The sequence below is a fragment of the Pagrus pagrus genome (assembly GCF_965226575.1).
Source record: "Pagrus pagrus genome assembly, chromosome: 9".
Classification (NCBI taxonomy): Eukaryota; Metazoa; Chordata; class Actinopteri; order Spariformes; family Sparidae; genus Pagrus; species Pagrus pagrus.
The window spans coordinates 22,032,118-22,050,483 of record NC_140193.1 but is presented as its reverse complement, the minus strand read 5'-3'; the positions used below and the strand labels follow the sequence as shown (position 1 = coordinate 22,050,483).

At 42.7% G+C, this 18,366-nt stretch overlaps 1 protein-coding gene across 6 annotated transcripts in view; it reads left to right on the top strand.

Moving 5' to 3' along the window:
- il1rapl1a (interleukin 1 receptor accessory protein-like 1a) overlaps positions 1–18,366 on the top strand; it is a 184,307-nt gene that overhangs the window by 26,218 nt on the left and 139,723 nt on the right. For all 6 annotated transcript variants that reach the window (XM_084361497.1, XM_084361499.1, XM_084361498.1 and 3 more), the window contains exon 2: positions 1,252–1,353. In XM_084361497.1, coding sequence (XP_084217623.1) covers positions 1,272–1,353 — 82 coding nt within the window. In that variant the 5' untranslated portion in view covers positions 1,252–1,271. The remainder of the gene's footprint in view (positions 1–1,251; positions 1,354–18,366) is intronic.

Sequence of the window (18,366 nt, the reverse complement as noted above, 5' to 3'; positions counted from 1 at the left end):
CGCCGAATACTAATATGTATTCAGCGAGGGGCGGCGCCTGGGTAGGAGGCTACAGACTGCTACATAATGATGACTGTTTTTGCATTTATACCAATCCTACATGTGTTTTGACGTATCCACAAAGAAATTGAATTACAGGCAAGCAAAGAGGAGTACAAGGCAGTTACACTCCGTGCACGAAGATCCCACTGTAGAAAGAAAGCTGCAGCATTTTGGGATCTGTGTCCAGCAGCAGCATGAACGGGCCTTACAGAAGCGCGACAGATCGAGCGGGGTTATATTACAGGCAGATGTTGGATGATGAGCAGTTTAAACACCATTTTCGTATGTAGACAATCTGAATAAATCGAGAGTTACAGTTCATGAAAGGTGCGAAAGGGGCTCAAGTTAACTTAATGACTGCAGGCAGTGGCTTCAATGAAGGAGTGCGAGAGTGGTAACAATACTCTCTGTCTTCAGGCAAGACAGAATAAGCTTAACATTACATTTTTCAGAAATTCACTTACTAATGTCTTCATTTGTCTCTTGTTTTGTCTGTAAAGCTTCTATCATAGTGAGACGATGGTTAATTTTAAAGAGTCTGTAAGATAATAAACAGTTTCCTTGATGAGTGTGTTTTTTTTCCATTTAAGATCAAATTTATACAGCAGCATCGGCTCTATTTCAGGAGCTGACTATTAGAGGGTAATTACTACATGTTAGATTATGTCATTTACTCGGAGAAGATGAGGAGTGGAGAATGAGTCACCTCCATCAATTAATATGATATATGAGTCGATAAGGGATATGGGTGGGATATTTGCCACATCTCTGCAAGTCACAAGGTGATAATTTGAAATTCCCTTCAAGGCCTACCGTATTTTTAATGAAGCTGGCGATTAAAAAGTGGTGTTTCTTACACATGTAATTATTTCTTTATTGATTTGTCAGCATCTTAGGGAATGGTTTCTCATGAAATATATCGCTGCTATGATAACCCGTCTCAATTGCAATCATGAGAGAAAATCATTACAACAAAGACCCCCCCGGGGAAGGTGCAAAATGGTCTGTTGATGCGAGCGTCCAAGTGGGTATCTGTGTGCGCCTGCTTTGCCGTAGTGTTTGGCCTATTACAGAACATCCGTCCACACTGACACTTACTCTTGTCTAGTAGCAACAAGGAGGTACTTGGTCTCATGTAGAGGCAGTGACTGATTACTCTCTTTTTCTCTCTTCTGCCATCCCTCCCTGCTCGTGTCTCCTCTCCTTCAGGCTGCGAGGACGGGGGGAAGATGAGACCTCCCAGCCCTCTGCTGATCCTGCTGTACTTCACACTGTCCAAGAGTGTAAAGGTGGTCTCCAAGAGAGGCTCAGGTATTTAACACACTGTCTCCGCCTTTCTTGTGTGGCTTCCAGTCTGAAGCCTGTGCATGCACCCAGTGTTTATTAACATGTTTCAATAATCAGTCCATTTATGTGTCTGAGGGTGTTCTGCCTTTAATGGTAGCCGCCGTCTATGAATAGCTGACGCCATCTTTGATGCAATTTGGAGGCTTCTGGTAAATTTCACCGACACAACTTAATCAAACTTAATCACTTTAGTGCTGATGTTTTATGAACTTTTGCCCGCTTAGTCTGGGTCTTAAATTGCAATGATTGTCACCACTGGATTGAGTTTAGCTGATGAAAAATCTTTAATTATTGTTTGTTCTTGACGTTGTACTTTATGGCACACTGAACAGCTTTTCCCGCAGGCTTCAGCTGCTGTCTGGTGTCTCACTGGTGTGTTTGCCGGTGTTACATGCTTTAAAAATTATTGTTCAAAAAGACAATGGGCAAGTAATTGCAAGGGATGATGCCCTTCCCACTTATGTGTGAAAACGACTCGCACAGAAAAATGAGAATGATGTTGGGCTATTTAGACGTAAGTGCAGCATTTTTGCCTGCGTCCCAGGTGAGCATGTGAATTAATGAAAAGATACACACTGTAACTCTTAGAATTAGCTAGACCTACTTCAATCTAGAGAGAGTGACAGCTACCAAATGATCCAATTGCTCGGTGACTGGGTCACGAAGGGTTACTGTGAAACTCATTTTGGCTCTAAATGCCAGCAAATTGAGCATCAATTGTGAACAAATGCAAAGGTCAAGAGAGAAAATGGAGAGCAAAAAGATTGAAGGTAGAAAACTTTTCATGACAGGAATACATATCGAGATTCAGGCAGTATGTGAAATTGTGTGAATACAAGTGGCCGCTACAGAGAAAAACATAGGTATTTTGCGTTATAGTGCAATTTTTGCAGTCAGCAGTCGTATACTAGTTTAATGCCAGTACATTTAAAATAATACTTTTGTGCCTGTGTGTGTACATGCTGGATTTAATGCCTGCCTTTGTGTCTCGGTGTGTTTGCACGGCAGACACGAGTGGGCATGTCTGAAGATTTAAGGACTGACCTTTAGCTAAAGGTTTTATATTGAAGGAAGCGCACTCACCAAACACAGCCTCAAAGAGCAGAAGGGTAACCGAATGATTAATGTGCTTCAACCAGCAGAGAAGATGGGCAATGACACAGAAAACAGATACACTTACCTGTACACCTACTAAACAAAGGACACAAACTTTAAACAATAGACAAACCACCTTATTGTGACTTTGTTAATGTGACAGCTTTAGGAACATATAGTCAGCTTAAAGGCCCGGTCACACGAGAAAGTGGCACAACGAAATTCACCCATGTGTCTTGATGAAATATGTGATTTTAGAAACTTGGTGACGCATTGGACTGGGCTGGTTGTTAGGGTACTGTAACTGTAGACTATTGTAGCTGAAGTGCTGCGCCAGGACTTACTGAAACGCTACAGTAAGTTCAACTCCTGTCTCATAGCTGTAAACCAGTCCTCTTTTTGGGGCAGTACATTCCCTGATAGAGGAGGTTGAATAAAACTGTATTATGCAACATAGCTTAGCTAGCAGGTCACGATGGTTAGCGTTCTCCATTTTGGACTCAGACAAAGCACTGTAAGGGCATCTTGCTTTTGGTCAGTGTTGCAAATTCAGGCGTCGAAGTTCACTAAAGTTGACAACGACATGAAAAACTTGCACAGATTTTCCACTTATGGTGGCAATTATTGGTAATAAGTGGCCTATACTTTATGTCTTTCACTCGACCTCCAGCTGCAAATGAAATACTGGATAAGAGAAGGCCTGAGTACTAGTATGTTGCAAATATTGTGAATGTCTGGCCATGTACAACAGAAAGTGTTGCAGTTATCCTTGTTAAAGACTATGGTCTAGTCTATATAGACTATATAGACTGTAGCCTACTAATAGATGACTTTATGAACCTAGACAGCCAACGTTGCGCTATAATAAATTGTTCAAGTAAATAATCATTGCTTTAATTAGCTAAAATTAAAGGTAAGACACTCTAGCTAAGGTCATGTCAGTGAAATCAGCTTATTAGCCTGATAAGGCCCTAAAGACTGTTAAAAAAAATCAATGAAATATAATTGGTTCAGCATTTGAGTAGTCTATCACATAATTTGTATCAAACTATGTTACAGCATAGTGTATGATGGCTTTGGTAGCTTAACTGAGCTTCCTGTCTTCTGGTTACAGGACACAGTGACACAATAAGAGAGACATTTGATGGAACTTAACTTGATTCCTGTTCCACTATTGAGCCGTCCTTAATAGGTAATTGACTCCATTCATGTGTCTCATTAGGTATTTGTATAATCCGAGCTGTGTCATGGTTTATGTAGGACTTTGAAAGCAAAGGTATGGCGTTGCTTGTGTGCATGTGTGTGTTCTTACATACTTAAAGTATGTGCCTATACGCACATACGCAGATGTGATGCGAGTAGCTGCGTGGTCGGTCCGTGGAGGATTTCCATATAGATCGGACACAGGACAGCACATCAGATCAATCAAGTGGGTCCGCTGGGTCCTTTGGTCAAATATCGATAGCAGTAAAGTCAATATTACCCCCTAACGGAGGGGTCAAAGGTGATGGAGAGTCACAGGGTAGTTTGGCTATTTAATGGCACTTTGAAAGGCCTCTCCGCCTGCCTGAAAGATTATAAATGGAGGCCTGTGGAGGATCAGACAAGCTCACATTAAACTTGTAATCTGGGACATGGACACTGTCACTTTCCCTCTCTCCCCCCCCCCACTCTCGCTCTCACCCTCATTCTCTCTTTCTTCAACACACACACACACACACACACACACAGGGATAAAAACTCATATCTATGGCCGCGGGTTGCAGCTTCACGGTATACAGTGGTATGAAAATTCACAGTTCTCATGCCATGGACATTTACTGTACTAATCTATACGGAGTGTTTAGTGTTATTCAGAATTATTTTGTCAAAAAAAGGGTTTGTTTAATCCAAAAACACCCCTGTTTGCATTCTTTTAAGGGTCACTGTAACTGATAATAATATTATATAAAAATATTAATAATGGTGTAATACTGTAAACTGTGAATGTGTGATATTTTCTGTTTTTGTACCGTGAAATGTCCACTTTCATGGAGATTTAAATGCACTTACAGTGTTTTAATCCTTTCTTTGAAAACTTGCAAACTCAAAGGCTAATTTGAACTGAGTCTCTTGACGTCTTTCGGGTATCGCGATTTTAAGCGTCGACAGTAACACACGCTGAATTCATTCTGCCTTGCTCGTATCCCCTCTCCTGTACTGGTCTCTGACAAATTGAACAGGACGCAGGTTCGCTGTCCGCGTTAAAGATGAAATGTGGTGGTACGGGAGATTAATTGCCTGATAAAATCCCTGGTGGGTGATTGTTTTCCGGTTCAAAGGTTTGGGATACTTGTCTTCATGTGCCGCTAGATGAAAGAGATGGAGCAGCTGGACTCTCATGACTGCTATTAGATTACCTTTAAATGAGCACCTCTGGCTTCATACATGCAGGTCAAAGTCATTTATAGGTAGTTATTCTTATTGTTGAGAAGGAAGAGAAAGTTTGGGACAAAGAGAGAGACCTTTGTTTAGATTCCTGTTCTGATGAATTGTTTGTGGGGCATTTGGTATCAGTTTGGACTGTGGTGTTGTTTCTGTAGGATTGCAGGTAGGGTAGGGAATTTAACTGCACAACCTTGAATAGTTATGGTGAGGGAACCACTATGAAGGCTTGATTAGCCCTCAGGAGACACTGGATAAAGCAGCGATTCAATCGATTTTTCCTCCTAATGGCCGGACGGCATTCCCAGAGTTTGTAGCACACCAAAATCCTATAATTAGTCAATGTGGAGCCAGCCTGGGCCTGTATTACCTGGACTAATGAGTTTCCCAAAGGTGTGGAGGCTGTGTGTCTCTTATTCCCTCATTTTTTTTCACCACACTTGCGGTCATGGTTTTAATGACCAGTTGGATATTAATTGGGGCAGATTGCTGTTGTTGGTGTGAGATGTTTTGTTGTGGATGCATACGAGCTGTTCATACACAGGTCGTGTTTGACCCACAACCTGCAGTGTGTACGCTCTGCTGCTACAAATGAGGGTTTTTACTCCAGGCACTCTGCTCAGTGTGTCCTCTCACCTCGGTGTGAATGTGCAGTGGCCATGCAAGGCCATGCTGACACTGCGTGAGATTCACTCCCAGGGACTCTGAGCAGGTTTCTGACAGAGACAAGCTGTCAGGGTCCATCCATCAGACCCCAATTGTCTCCGTCTTGGTCCAACCCGGCCTGGTTAGACCTGAGTAGACCTGTTCCAGCCTCTCCGCTGGAGATAAGCCCGTAAAGATCCAGACTTTAATCAGACAAGACAGGGACTCTTTAACCGGGGTCTCAGTCTGCTCGCAAACCCAATTACCAGTTTGCAGCAGGCTGTAAGCCACACTGAAGAATGTTAAATATGGGTGAGAACTATCAGACAAAACCCTAAAGCTGGTGGTCTGCACACCCAAGCACAACAGTGTCAGACATTGTAAAGTCAGGAAGAATACTTTCAGTAAAAGGTGTTTCAGTATTGCTGAAAGGATAAATGGATTAGATCAGTAGAAAATGAATCCATGACGGTTTAGATCAGCCAAGTTAGTCTTTTATCGACATCCATTGTCAGCGTATTTGACACTGATTTTTTTTGTCGATTAGGTTTCTGAGTCAATTGATTGATTCCCATTTTCATGGCTGCTCTAAGACAAAATAGAAAAATTGGAGACATCACTTTTGACTGTGATAACGTCACAAAGACATTGCATCGATTTATTAGTAAAATCATGTATTTTATCTATAACTGACTGATTGAAAAACAATGGATTAATTGATAATGACAATACAGCAGCATTATTACGAACACATAGGATTAAAAAAGCATGTGGTTGGCGGTTGACCAGGAAAAAATATTTTTGCATTCTTGCATTGAAAAGAATGGCTGAGGGCATTTTAAACATCATATGCTGCTGCTGTGTTTGCCATGTCCTCACCAATGAAGCAATGTAAAGTGACCACCTCATCACTAGCTGTCTATCACGGGGAAAAAAAACAGCTTCCACTTCTGTGTCCACTGTATGGATTTGGAGAAAGTCTGGAGACAAACCAAAAAACTAAATTAGACACATCCCCCTCACAAACCTGTCGGCAATGCTCTGCCCACTGGACTGAATCAGACTTTCAGCAGAGATCAGTCAAGAAAATGATCACTGTGTGAAGTTGGGGATGGACCGGCAATAGTAACCGGTCAACCGAATAAACTACTGTTCCTCTTTAGATCTGGGCCTTGGGCAGACAACCTTCCCGTCAGTCTTCTCAAATACACTTGGTTTCATCTGCGCACCTTCATTTTCAGGTTGAGTCCTGACTGTCCTCAGGGCAGAGGCCATGCTCAGCATGTTTTGTTCCCAATTACAAGTGAAAATGATATTATCCAGAGAGGGTTTGGAAGAAAGGGGGTGAGAACTTGATCAAAGCTCTGAAAAAGTGGCTACTTGGATCTGAAAAACCTGAAAGGAAGTGCTCTAAATTGGACTGTGCTTTGTCGGAGGACAGGGACATTCTTGGAAACTAGTGACAATTCAATTGGTCTTCAAGCGGAGGCATCAAAATATGACACCACATTCATTCCTCTGAAATACACACAGTACTGTGAAGTCCCATTGGACTGTGGGGTCAGCCCATGGGGCTTTACACTGTGGAACTGATGCTATTTCAGTAATAGCCTTTAATTCTGCTTTGATGGCTCTGTGCTCAGTGGGGTGATATGGCTTTTTGTGCATTGTTACACCAAAGATTGTTATAGTCATGATACATGAGCGTCGCATGCCTTCATTCATCCTTCATGAAGCTCTAGACTTTATCGAGTGAATACTACTAACACTACACACACTATTGTTTAGCCCACTTAGCTCGCACTTCTATAGCGTTGAAAGTGCAGCTGGTGCATCATTTACTATGATACTTTTTTTAGCATCATCACCCGTAATCTTTTATACAGTTTCCACAATGACCTCCCAAGGAAACTCGCAGATTAAGAGATCGAGGGTGCCCTGTTTCGTGATGGCCCCCCATTTATTCTGGTTAATGTTGCTCATTGGTTGCATGCACTGAGAGTTCTTTGGGCTTCCTTACTGTAGGTAAGCTTACTGCTGACTCCATGCACATACATGTTAAAGGGAATAGAAAAAAAATCCATTGAAATAGCTTAATGAGAATCCGATGACACCAAATGGTTACAGCTTTTCAACAACCCAGCACTGTTCAGCAAGGCTCTTAGATGATCCCTTCGTGTCCCATCATGGCCACTGGTGTTTGTCTGTCATTCTGCACAATCATCATCAAAATACTGCCATGTGACCAAAGGCTGCCTGCCACTTAGTGAGTAATTTTGAGCCGACAGTAGAGAGCATCATAGCGTGTATATTTAAGATCTGGTCAGATCAGAAAATCCCTGTTTGATGTTGTTAATGTAGTCAGTACATGATTAAAGCTTATCAATCCAGCAAGCTACATCAGCCCATCAGTCACACTTAGCTAGCGAGCTTGGTAACTCACCAACTAAACCCAATTAGGACCATTAGGAGGTGTTTTAACACAGTTATACCACACAGATTTGTGACATTCCACCTCAGACTTGTAGAAAGTTTGTGATACAGTGGTGTGTTTGATAGTTTGTCATACCTTTGAGAAGCTTTCATCATTTCCCAACCTTTTTCAGGCAACAAAGTTTTTCTTGATGGCTCACCATGTACAAAGGACGAGCGCTGCGCCACGGCTCTCACTACCTGCCAATCAATCAGTGTCATTTGGTCAAAGGTTGAGTGTAATGTATCATCATGAGAGTGGTCCACTGCTCCCAGTGTGTGTTGTCTTTGGCCCCATACACATTGCCAGGACATAAACAGACAACAGCGTCGATCGTGAGTTGCTCACAGCTGCGACTCTGCACCATCATAGCCTGCGCTGCCTCTGCTGTCCCACACAGAGACAAAAAATAAAACGCTGCATGACCACTTTGTCCATTTATATACTCGAAATGTCATGAGAGAGCCAGACAATACACATCAGTAGACACATCCAAGGCCTGCTGACCGGTCTGTTAGCTGGAATAATGGCTTTTAAACACAGCCTGCAGGGATGAGTGAACATGCTGCAGTGGAAAACAACACTCTGCACTCAGCTCAAGTACAAGATCGGCAGCCTCGCTATGTCTTTCACTTAACACAGCGGAGGCACTATCTTACAGTAAATATGTGGAGTGCTTGAGTTGTTTCAATTGCCTTTAATGGGATTATTGACTCCACATTAAAGGTGCAATGTAAATAAAAGGATTGCCTGCATAAAACTGGAACCTGCTTACACTGTGAAATTGATGTGTTTTACTTGAATACAAGGACTTATGCTAGAAACATCAAATCTATGTTTTTAACATTTGTTTACATCTGGAACGGTTGTGAAAATGGCAAAGAAATGTTAGCTGAAAAGCAAAATTCAGATTATTTGATTTTTTGACATTTTTCTGAACTAAACTCAAACTGCAGCAATGTATGTAAATTAACACGTGATTCACAACAATGACAATATAATATCATAATTCTAAACTAATTTCAGAAAGAAAGTTTAATTGTAACAACAGATAAGACTCGGAGCTGCAGACAGTGGTACCAGCTGTGACTGCTGGTCTAATGTAGCGTGGCGTCCCAAAAGCCACTGCAGTCAGCTTGCTGTCTACATACCCTGATATGACGGGGCATTGCTACCCAATGATCCCAGCAGGAGATGTCAGGAATGTATGCGTGTGTGTGTGTGTGTGTTTGGGTATGTGCTGTGTGATTCTATTCATCTGAAAATGTCTCTGCCTGTGACTTGTGATATCCCAACCTTGGCCTCTTGCTGTTTCTCTGAGCGGGGATAAAAACGATACAGCCAATATTCTAGATGACTCTGCAAAGTCCCGCTCCAAATCCCTGATAAGAGCCTGTCATGGATAACTGTAAATCTGACGTGGCCCCGAGGCAGTGTGGGGGATGAAGTCCATGGAGCTGACGCTGGAATAACCTCATGATAAGTGTGAGGACAGGAACACAAAATCCAGTCAGTCAGTCATTTAATTTATTTGTCAAGGCGCGCCCCTATCATTTCATAAATCATACTCGTGCAATTTCTCTGACGCTTGAAAACTGAAATGTGCCTCACTATACATGTTTTCTGTCAAGCAGATGGGCTAAATGACCTACACAAATAAGATGTAGTGAGACCTTGTCTCTACTTGTCATGCCTGTCTCATAGCCCGAGGCTTCCAGATGCGTGTGCAGGAAAGAAGTGTAATAGTTTATTGACAGATCAGCTGTCCTCATTGACACACCAATAGACTAATATATGACTGCGGCCAATTTCAAGTTAAAGGATTGATCGCCCTGAACCTTTAACTTGGCATGTCTAAAACGATGCTACCCATCCAAGAGTAGTTTCAGTACCCGTCTTTCTCTCTCTCTCTGCATCGCCGTGCTAAGCCAATTGCATCCAGCGCTCATTAACAATGCTGCCCTCGTCCTTGGTGCCTGTTTTCTTGATGTGAGCCGCAAAGCAGGAATGTCTAAGTAAGGATGTATTGATGATAAGTATAGAATATGGCCAGCTGTATCAACCCACAAGCCATCAATAAGCAAACAAGCCGACCAAAGCATAAATACACATTTGTTATCCTGCTGTTTTTGCCCCTGTGATACACACATTTGCTTCTCATAAACGTGCCTACGTGCACATACATGTACAGGTACAGGACGGAGAAACAACCACAGGAAATGTTATATACGCTGGTTAGTTTTGTTCATTCTTTCCCGTTGGCTCACAACACACACAAATGCACTATGGAGGCTGCCCCGGCCTGGTCAATACCTCTCTCTCTAAATGATGAGGAATGGCCTGCGCTGCAGTAACACTGTGCTGGGAGATTGATCACATGCAGACTACTGGAGATTAAATGGCTTTCTTGTGGCGAGCCAGACTGCCTCTGGATGGTGCATTGTGTAGATAGGAAGCTGCTTTTTTTTTTGTTTTTTTTTCATTGCTCACTTCACAACAGCTGCACAGCCCTAGGATAGGCCAGCATATGCGGGCAATCAAGCTATAATGCATTGATTTTTATAGGACGGTATACTGTAGGGTTGTGTTTTATAGTTTTGTTTTCTAAAGAACAAGGAAGTTGCTGATTGCATCATCTGTCAAAGATTTATATTATTGGTTTGTGCCTCTGCTGTAAGCCATCAGTGCCTGGAAGTGTGGAGGCAAGAGTTCTTCAAAGCAATGTCGAAAATGTTTTCAGTGATACACACTCACATTAAGAGTTAGACTTCTGTCTAGGGCCGAGTAGAGGTTTACACTTCAGAAAACCACATGACGGTAAGTAGTTTTTATACAGCAGGTCTTTAAATCCCCTCCAACGGTTTCCATTTAAAGACTGTCATTGCCTGAGATATTACTCCCTCCACTTAATGTATTCTCAGGGAAATAGCATGTATGTGTGTGTATTTGTATGTGCGTTTGTGTGTGATGGGTGCGGTGTGTGGGGGAGGGGGGGCGTATAAGGCGAGCAGATGATAAGAGAGACGTGCGCGCTGGTTTTCGCTGATAATGAAGCAGTAATGCGGGGGATCATTCATGTTACGGGCATAAGTAAATATAATGTAATAATCAGCATATGCGCTAATGTAAGAGTGTGTGTGTTTATGTTTAAGTGAGTGGTTTTATATATACTACTGAGACAAGACTGCCAGGAAATTAAATGTCAGTAAATGAGGAGAAGTGCCACGAGATGCTTTTATAGACATCAAGGCAATTTAGTCCACATTAACTGGTCGTGATGCAGCAGCAAGGTGTGTGCTCTGTTGTAAGTGATGTGATATCTACTTTTCCAGAAGCCTTGAGTGTCTGTTGGCACGATGATCATCATGCAATTCCCGTGCGGATTGCTGAATTTTACGTGGTGCGTTTAAAATTCCCAATTAGTGTTTTCTCCAGTGTTGGCACAACCAGAGGAGGTATTCAGATTATTATTATTATAAGGAGTTTTTAACTGGTTATGAAACAGTTTCATTTTAATCATTTCAAAGTTTTATGTCGGACACACCATTCGTATAAAATGTTGTTAATTTTAGCTTTCTTAACAGAATGTTTCCTACCGAGCAACCAAATCTTTTAGCTATAGGATGGCATGTAAACCAGGTATATTAACAGCACATAAGCATTGGTACTCGTCAAGTTCTGATGCCTTGGGATTGTAATCAAGTCTGCCGCCATCAAAAAGCACCGGCATTTGTCGAGTTGGGAATGAGACTCAAAAAACAACTTTCTCACAAACAGACTTTTAAGGTTTACTTTGTCTCAACGTCGTCATACTATGAATATTAATCGTTACAAGATCTGGATAATGTTCCACAGAGGAAGTCGAACTTTTTGGCTTCGTGCGCTAGATTTTTCCCTCATTAGCTCCGTGATTCTAACTGCCATATTGTAAGTATCAAAAGTAAACGTAGTAATAGAGGAAAACTTAATTTTTCATATATTAATATTGGATTATTTTTAATTATCATTACCGTATGAGCAGCATTGTAGTTGTTTTAACTGTGTGTCTGGTAAAGTACTATATCCAAGACAAAATGCAGTGGATTAGAAGTCTAACTGAGCATTAAAAGCATCTAAACACCTAAGTAGAGTACAAGTTCCTAAAAATCGTACTCCAGTGCACCACTTGAGTAAATGTACTTAGTTACCTTCAGCCGCAACATACAGTATTGGTATTTATTGACATAACTGAGAGGTATAATATTTGTTGGCACTCGGCATGTGGAGGTGTGTTTGATTGCTCGCTGACAGTGATTACTTCAGACGCCTTTGGAGAACCCAGAGGTTACACCGCAGGCAACACAACTACAAAGACCAGCACTCTAGAAACCCCTTCAGGCCATTTAAACTACAATTATCCTCAGTCCTCTGCCATCTCCTTCTGTCAAAGTGATACGCACTCAGCCGCTGTTGTTAGACCTTCAGAAGCGCAGAACTACAAGCGTTACACAGAGGAATAAACACTCACACACGCACATCCCCAGTGTTTGTGTGTTTCTAGCTACCATCCCTCATTAAGCAAAAACTTACAAAAAAAGTTATCTCCATGCTGAGAGTGTGGGGGAGGAATCTGAGTACGTCTCCAAATGCTAATGAGAGGAGCCTGCTTCAACAGACTGCTTTGTCTTTGTGTGTGTTCGCCTCAGCGTGTTTGTGTGTGTCTGTGTGTTAGCATGGCTCCTTCGTTCTTTTTCTGCAAAGGTAGGGCAAAATCTGAGCACAGTTATTTTTACATATCATTAGTAGCCCAGTGCAGCCCCATCACCCTGACAACTTCATCCCTTCCTTTCCCTTCTGCTTATCACCATAACAACTAATCTACCGTAAATAGTGCTGCCTCCCTGTCTGCCTCCGTCTCTCCCTTTCTCTGTTTCTCTCTACATCACTCTTTATTCCCTTCGATCTTTCTCCGCGTTCCTCGCTCTCTTTCCACCCCTCTCGTTGCCACAGCACCTCCCTCGTCCCTCGCTGGCGCCGTTTCTTCCACTCCTGTCTGTTCGGAGTTCATTTTTCTGTGCCACTGCAGATGTGGGTGGTTCTGGTGACTGCACAATAACCTTTCTGCGGCTTCATGTTGTCAAGTGCCTGAGCTCAGATGGCGATCGATAGAAAAGGCAGCGATAACAAGTTATCCAGCAAACTCCCCGATTCTATATTGATTTTAAACTTTTCTGAATAAAAGGAGCTCACTTCTCTGCTTATACATATGGATATAAACTTTATGGTTTTTATATCTGATTTAGTGGAGGTGTGTCTTTAGAAGATCAAGTGTTCCCTATGCCTTTGTGTTTGACCTAAATGTGTTATTGACGGTGATCCGGGCCTGACAACTTGATTGGCCTACTACGCTCCAGGATTAACTTGCCAGCCTGGCAAGCTTTTTACAATCAAAGGTCAAGCCAATGGTCTGTTTGGCTGAGTAGCTCTGGGATTGACTTAACAGCCTGATGTGCTAATGCAGAGTTATCCCAAGGTTGAGCTGCATAGCAAGGACACACATGCTGCTCTGCGGCCCATGTAGATCCACAATCTTTAAAGAGGCGCAGGACATTTATAAAGGTGACAACAAGCACTTGCCTTTGTTGAGAAAAACCTCTCTTTCAGTCGAATTCATCTCATATTTTAATTCTTTTCTCCGCCTCCATTGTTCCAATCATTCTCTCTCTCATTTAATCACGGCTTGAAATCACTAATTATTCTGGTTTATTCTTTTTCCTTCCCCCCTCTCTCCCTTTTCCTGACTCAATCTTTTCATCAGCTGCATATGAGAGGTCACCTTTGCTCTTTTTCTTTCACTTTCTCTCTCCAAAAAGCTCAAGGGAAGCCCTCCTGGATCCCCTCTTACATAACCGCCACCCCCTCACTCTCCTGGATGAGCGCGCGTGTAAAAAAAGCAACGTGAGTTTTTCGAGGCAGTGGGAATATTGATATCATCAGCGCTCACACAATATTAGGTTTATCCCGCTAGTGGATGGCTGCTCCGGAGATCAACATCTCCTCAGATTACAGCCCGGGATTGTTTGTTTCCAGATTGACTGGCGACCATAGGAAAAGCCTGAAGACGCAAGCAGGAGAGAACGACACATGAATGGTGTTTGGATCGGAGCACTTGAAATGCCACATGAAAAGACGTTATTTGAAGGCGGCTCTTATGCCACACATCTCGAATTCCTATAACGTCCGTTCTCTAGCTGGTTCCCATACATATGCCTCGGTGGCTCGCTGGATGTGATGTTGTGGCGTGTGACGTCGGGACTCTTTTGAAGCTGAAATGCCTCTTCTGCTCTCTCTCTCTCTCTGTCTCTCTCTCCCTCTCTCTGCCTTCATTAAGAGGTTGTCTTAAGCTACCCAGCTTAACGCTATTTACATTTTCATTATTCTACCGTTACCGGGAAGAAATGGCATGAAATCCAGCAGTGTTCAGGACATTAGACAAGCTTCATTCTCACAGCAAATGGATTTACATAAATAAGGAGGCTGATACATGGAAGCAGAGAGAAAGAGAAAGCAAAGGAGATGAGGCAACAAAAGATGGGAGGCTGGGGGGGAGTGTGAGCGAAAAGGAGGGAGAACCTCTATAATGGATGGAGAGGACAAGTTGCGATGCAGAGGCAGGAGGAGGGGTGGGGGGCGGTAAAGTGGTAAATGAGAGGGGATTGAGTCGGGTTCTCCGGCTGTATAAAGTGGGCTCTGAGGGACTGACAGAGGTCCTCTGATCCACCGCATGTGATCAATATAGTACTGGGTTCTCTCATTACTGAAACAGACCTCCTTGTGTTTACCATACAATGGACCAGTGGGATCAAACTCTGTTCATGTGTATTTGTCACCCTGGGTGTGTGTTTGTTTCAGGATATCTCAGTTTTAGACCAGTTCTAGGCCCCTGCACGGTTTTCTTCTCTTTACATCTTCTATTACTGTTTCATGTCATCTGGGTCAACTCAGTTCACACACTCGTCCACCAGCTTTCACTCTTATTTTACTTTGAATAAATTGTCTCTGGGTTCAGTTTGTATTGATTGAATTAGGGCTGCAACTACCGATCCTTTGCGTTCATTTTCATGATTAGTTGTTTGGTTTATGAACATCAAACATGGTGAAAGATGTCTAGTGAATTTTTAATTTACTAGTGCAAGACAGTCTTCACATTAGAGGAGCCGGAATCAAAATCAAATATTTGCCTGTAAAAATGACTTAAGGACATCACATTTCTGCATTAGAAATGACAAGACCTTTTTTAAGTTTGATTAAATTGAAACAAATAAACTTGTTTATTTATGTGTTACTGAGAAAAGATCCATAGATTCAACAAACTATGGATCTCCCTGTTATTACAACTTCCTGGATAGAGTCCGAGAGAGAGGAAGGAAGTCAGCACATGACTAAACATAACATGAATAAAACTTAAAAACATTACCTGGTCTGTGAACACTTTCTGCCTGAGTCATAGAGATTTTCATTTGCAATGGTGATTTTTTTTTTTTTAACAATAAAGACAACAGCTCCCATGGCCCCTCTCTACTTACATCTTTATGATTTGATTGAGAAACGCCTAAAGGCAGAAATTGCATACTGTGCATTTAAATAATTAAACCATCATCAAAAACGTTGTTGATACGTTTTTCTATTGATTGATTAATAGACTCACCGTTACTGCTCTAGATTAAATACATTCTTATTGGCTTTTAGGGTTTAGTGAACATTTTAATAAATGCGGACATCAGACGGTGTGTGTGTGCATGTGTGTGTGTGCGTGTCTGTCTTTCTGTCTTAGTCCCATAGTTCCTTTAGCATGCTAATGATAGATTAGCCTCAGAGGCTTCCTCAAGGCTCACTGAGCTTCCTTTGGGAATCTCAGCCATTTCTCCTTTTCAACCCTCTCAGTTCACACATCCCCAACCGCTCTGACCTCGAGACCTTCTCTTCACACCAGGAATAAAGACCCAGCAATAACAGGAAAGGACTCAGGTTTTCCCCCCTTTTCTCCCCTTGTTTTGTTTTTCTCCATTTAAATTTCCTGAGGAATTTTCTTTTTAAAAACCTTTTGAGGCGCCCTCACACACCGGGTTGGTGTTTGTGTGTTGGGTGAACTCGTCACCCGCGAGCCCACGGCCCTCTCAGCAGTCCAGAGTGAGGGAGACTCTCAAGAGAACAGAGGGACTCAGTGAACACATCAGAAACAGCTCATTTCCTCCTCAAAGAGTGCTCATTTTAGCCAGCTGCTACATATTGCTGTCTCCTTTGTAACATATGCTATATGGCGATGTAATGAAGAACTGTCATTGTAATGGGGAATGTAGCTGTTAGAAGAGTCTCATTTTCTATTCTTCATTTAAAATGCAGCCGTTTTATGCAGCCCTATAGGCTTTTGAATGACAAATTAGCACCTCCAAGATGATTTACCAGGAATAAAAACTGCAACATTTCCCACCTTCACACGTACATCATCAGTCTGTTTGTCTAAATCAGGCCTGACATTGTGTCTTTTTGAACCCTGATGTTGAATTTTTTTAAATCTGGGGAGAGAGACGTAAATTGTAATGAAAAGCGAACACGACTAGAACTCAAGGGCTTTCACTGTAATAGACACATCACCTCTTCTAATGAAAGGTAAACAGCGCGAACACACAGACACGAGGCGAACCGTTGTGTACACAAGAGCTGAGTCCACAGGCTCTGCATCCACTCGCCAAACTTTGCTTTGTTTGAGGGTCAAAGGTCGCCCTCTTTACACACTGTAAGATTGAGATGAGAGCACTGCTGCCTGCGTCTCTTCTCCCAGGCCAGATTCAAAATCAGAGATTGCAAGCTTCTGTTTCCTGATTTTATAGCTAACGATATCTCCTAAGTCTGTTTCAATCTTGGGATTTGATTAACTCATCCCTGTTTTAGCTTTGACTTCATCCCAAAACACACTTATCAAATTAACAGAGCTATTCAGCTCGCCATCGTAGCTCTCTGTGATTGTTGAGTTGATCCTGATCTACTATACTGTGCTGTTAGTAGGACATATGCCTGATGTTGCCATCCATCATATAGCTGAAGTACTCTCCAGGACACACACACACACACACACACACATTTGTTAGTGTCAGAGGAGACGCTTTCATCAACCCCTTCTATAGCTCGTCATCATTGCGTGAGCGAATGGGTGGGAAAGTGGAGCGTAATGTTATAGGTGAAAGGGTGAAGGACGCCTCCTTTCCACAGATGCACACCACCCCGAGAGTCCTCATATCCCTGATCATGTATTCAGTCCACTCCTGTGTCCCTCTCCATCCGCTGCTCTTGTAGGTCTCATTCATCAATAATTGAACCCAGAGGTTTCAGCCAAATTAGCTGAATTATTTTGAAGTAGCCGGACGCCTGCTTTTCGCTAATGGGATGGTGCTTTCAGGCAGATGTTTTATTGAAAGGGGGGAGGTTTTAATTCACTTTAAATTTTTGATAAGTGGTGTTATACATAGATTATAGGCAAACCAATTTTTCCTCCTCTAATGGATGGGGGGAGCTGTTCAAACAACTTCACACAACAAACACCAAATGCCCGCAAGATTAAATACATCCCCTTGCTTCCCATAGAATGGGAAATTTCTATTTCATAAAGATTGTAGGGGATAGTAATGACCGTAATTGCCTGGCAAGGCTCATTCACATCCACAGCTCAATAAGCTACTGGTTGAATCTGCTTCCCTCTCGTGAATCCTGACGTCTTCTTGTTCTTTCCCGCTCTCATTCACTCTGTTTGCTTTTTTTTAAACTTCCAAAATGTTTATTTAGGGTCCAGCCACAGTTTCCATCGTATCCCACCCTGAGGAGTCTTTGCACAATGACCTTCAAGTTGTTTCCCAACCTTCCACCTCGAGCCAGTATCTTCAGCTCTTTCAGTACATCCAGTATATATAAAGCTTCTCTCCCCTCCGTCGTCCTCCTGTCCAGCACATATCTCTCCTCTGCAGTCCTAACAACATCTCAAAGCCTCCTGCCCTCCCCTGTAATGTCCGCTTCAACATCCAGTTCCCCCACCTCACCACCAGTCCGACTGCTCTGTGAGCCCTGGTGCATCACTGGCATGACTGAGCAAGGCACAGCTGTTGCAGAGCCGGGCAGAGCGGGTATGGGCACCGGTCCAGGCTTGCCGGCAGCTGGATTAGCAGTGCAGCCATTAGCATCTGAACTCCTGTAATGTGACAATATGACAGGGATTATGCCATCTGAGGGAGAGTGGCAGGAGCCGGCAGGGAGAGAAGGGCAAGCAGGGAAGTGGGGGTAAAATGCAAAACTGGGTGGCAGGCAGGTGG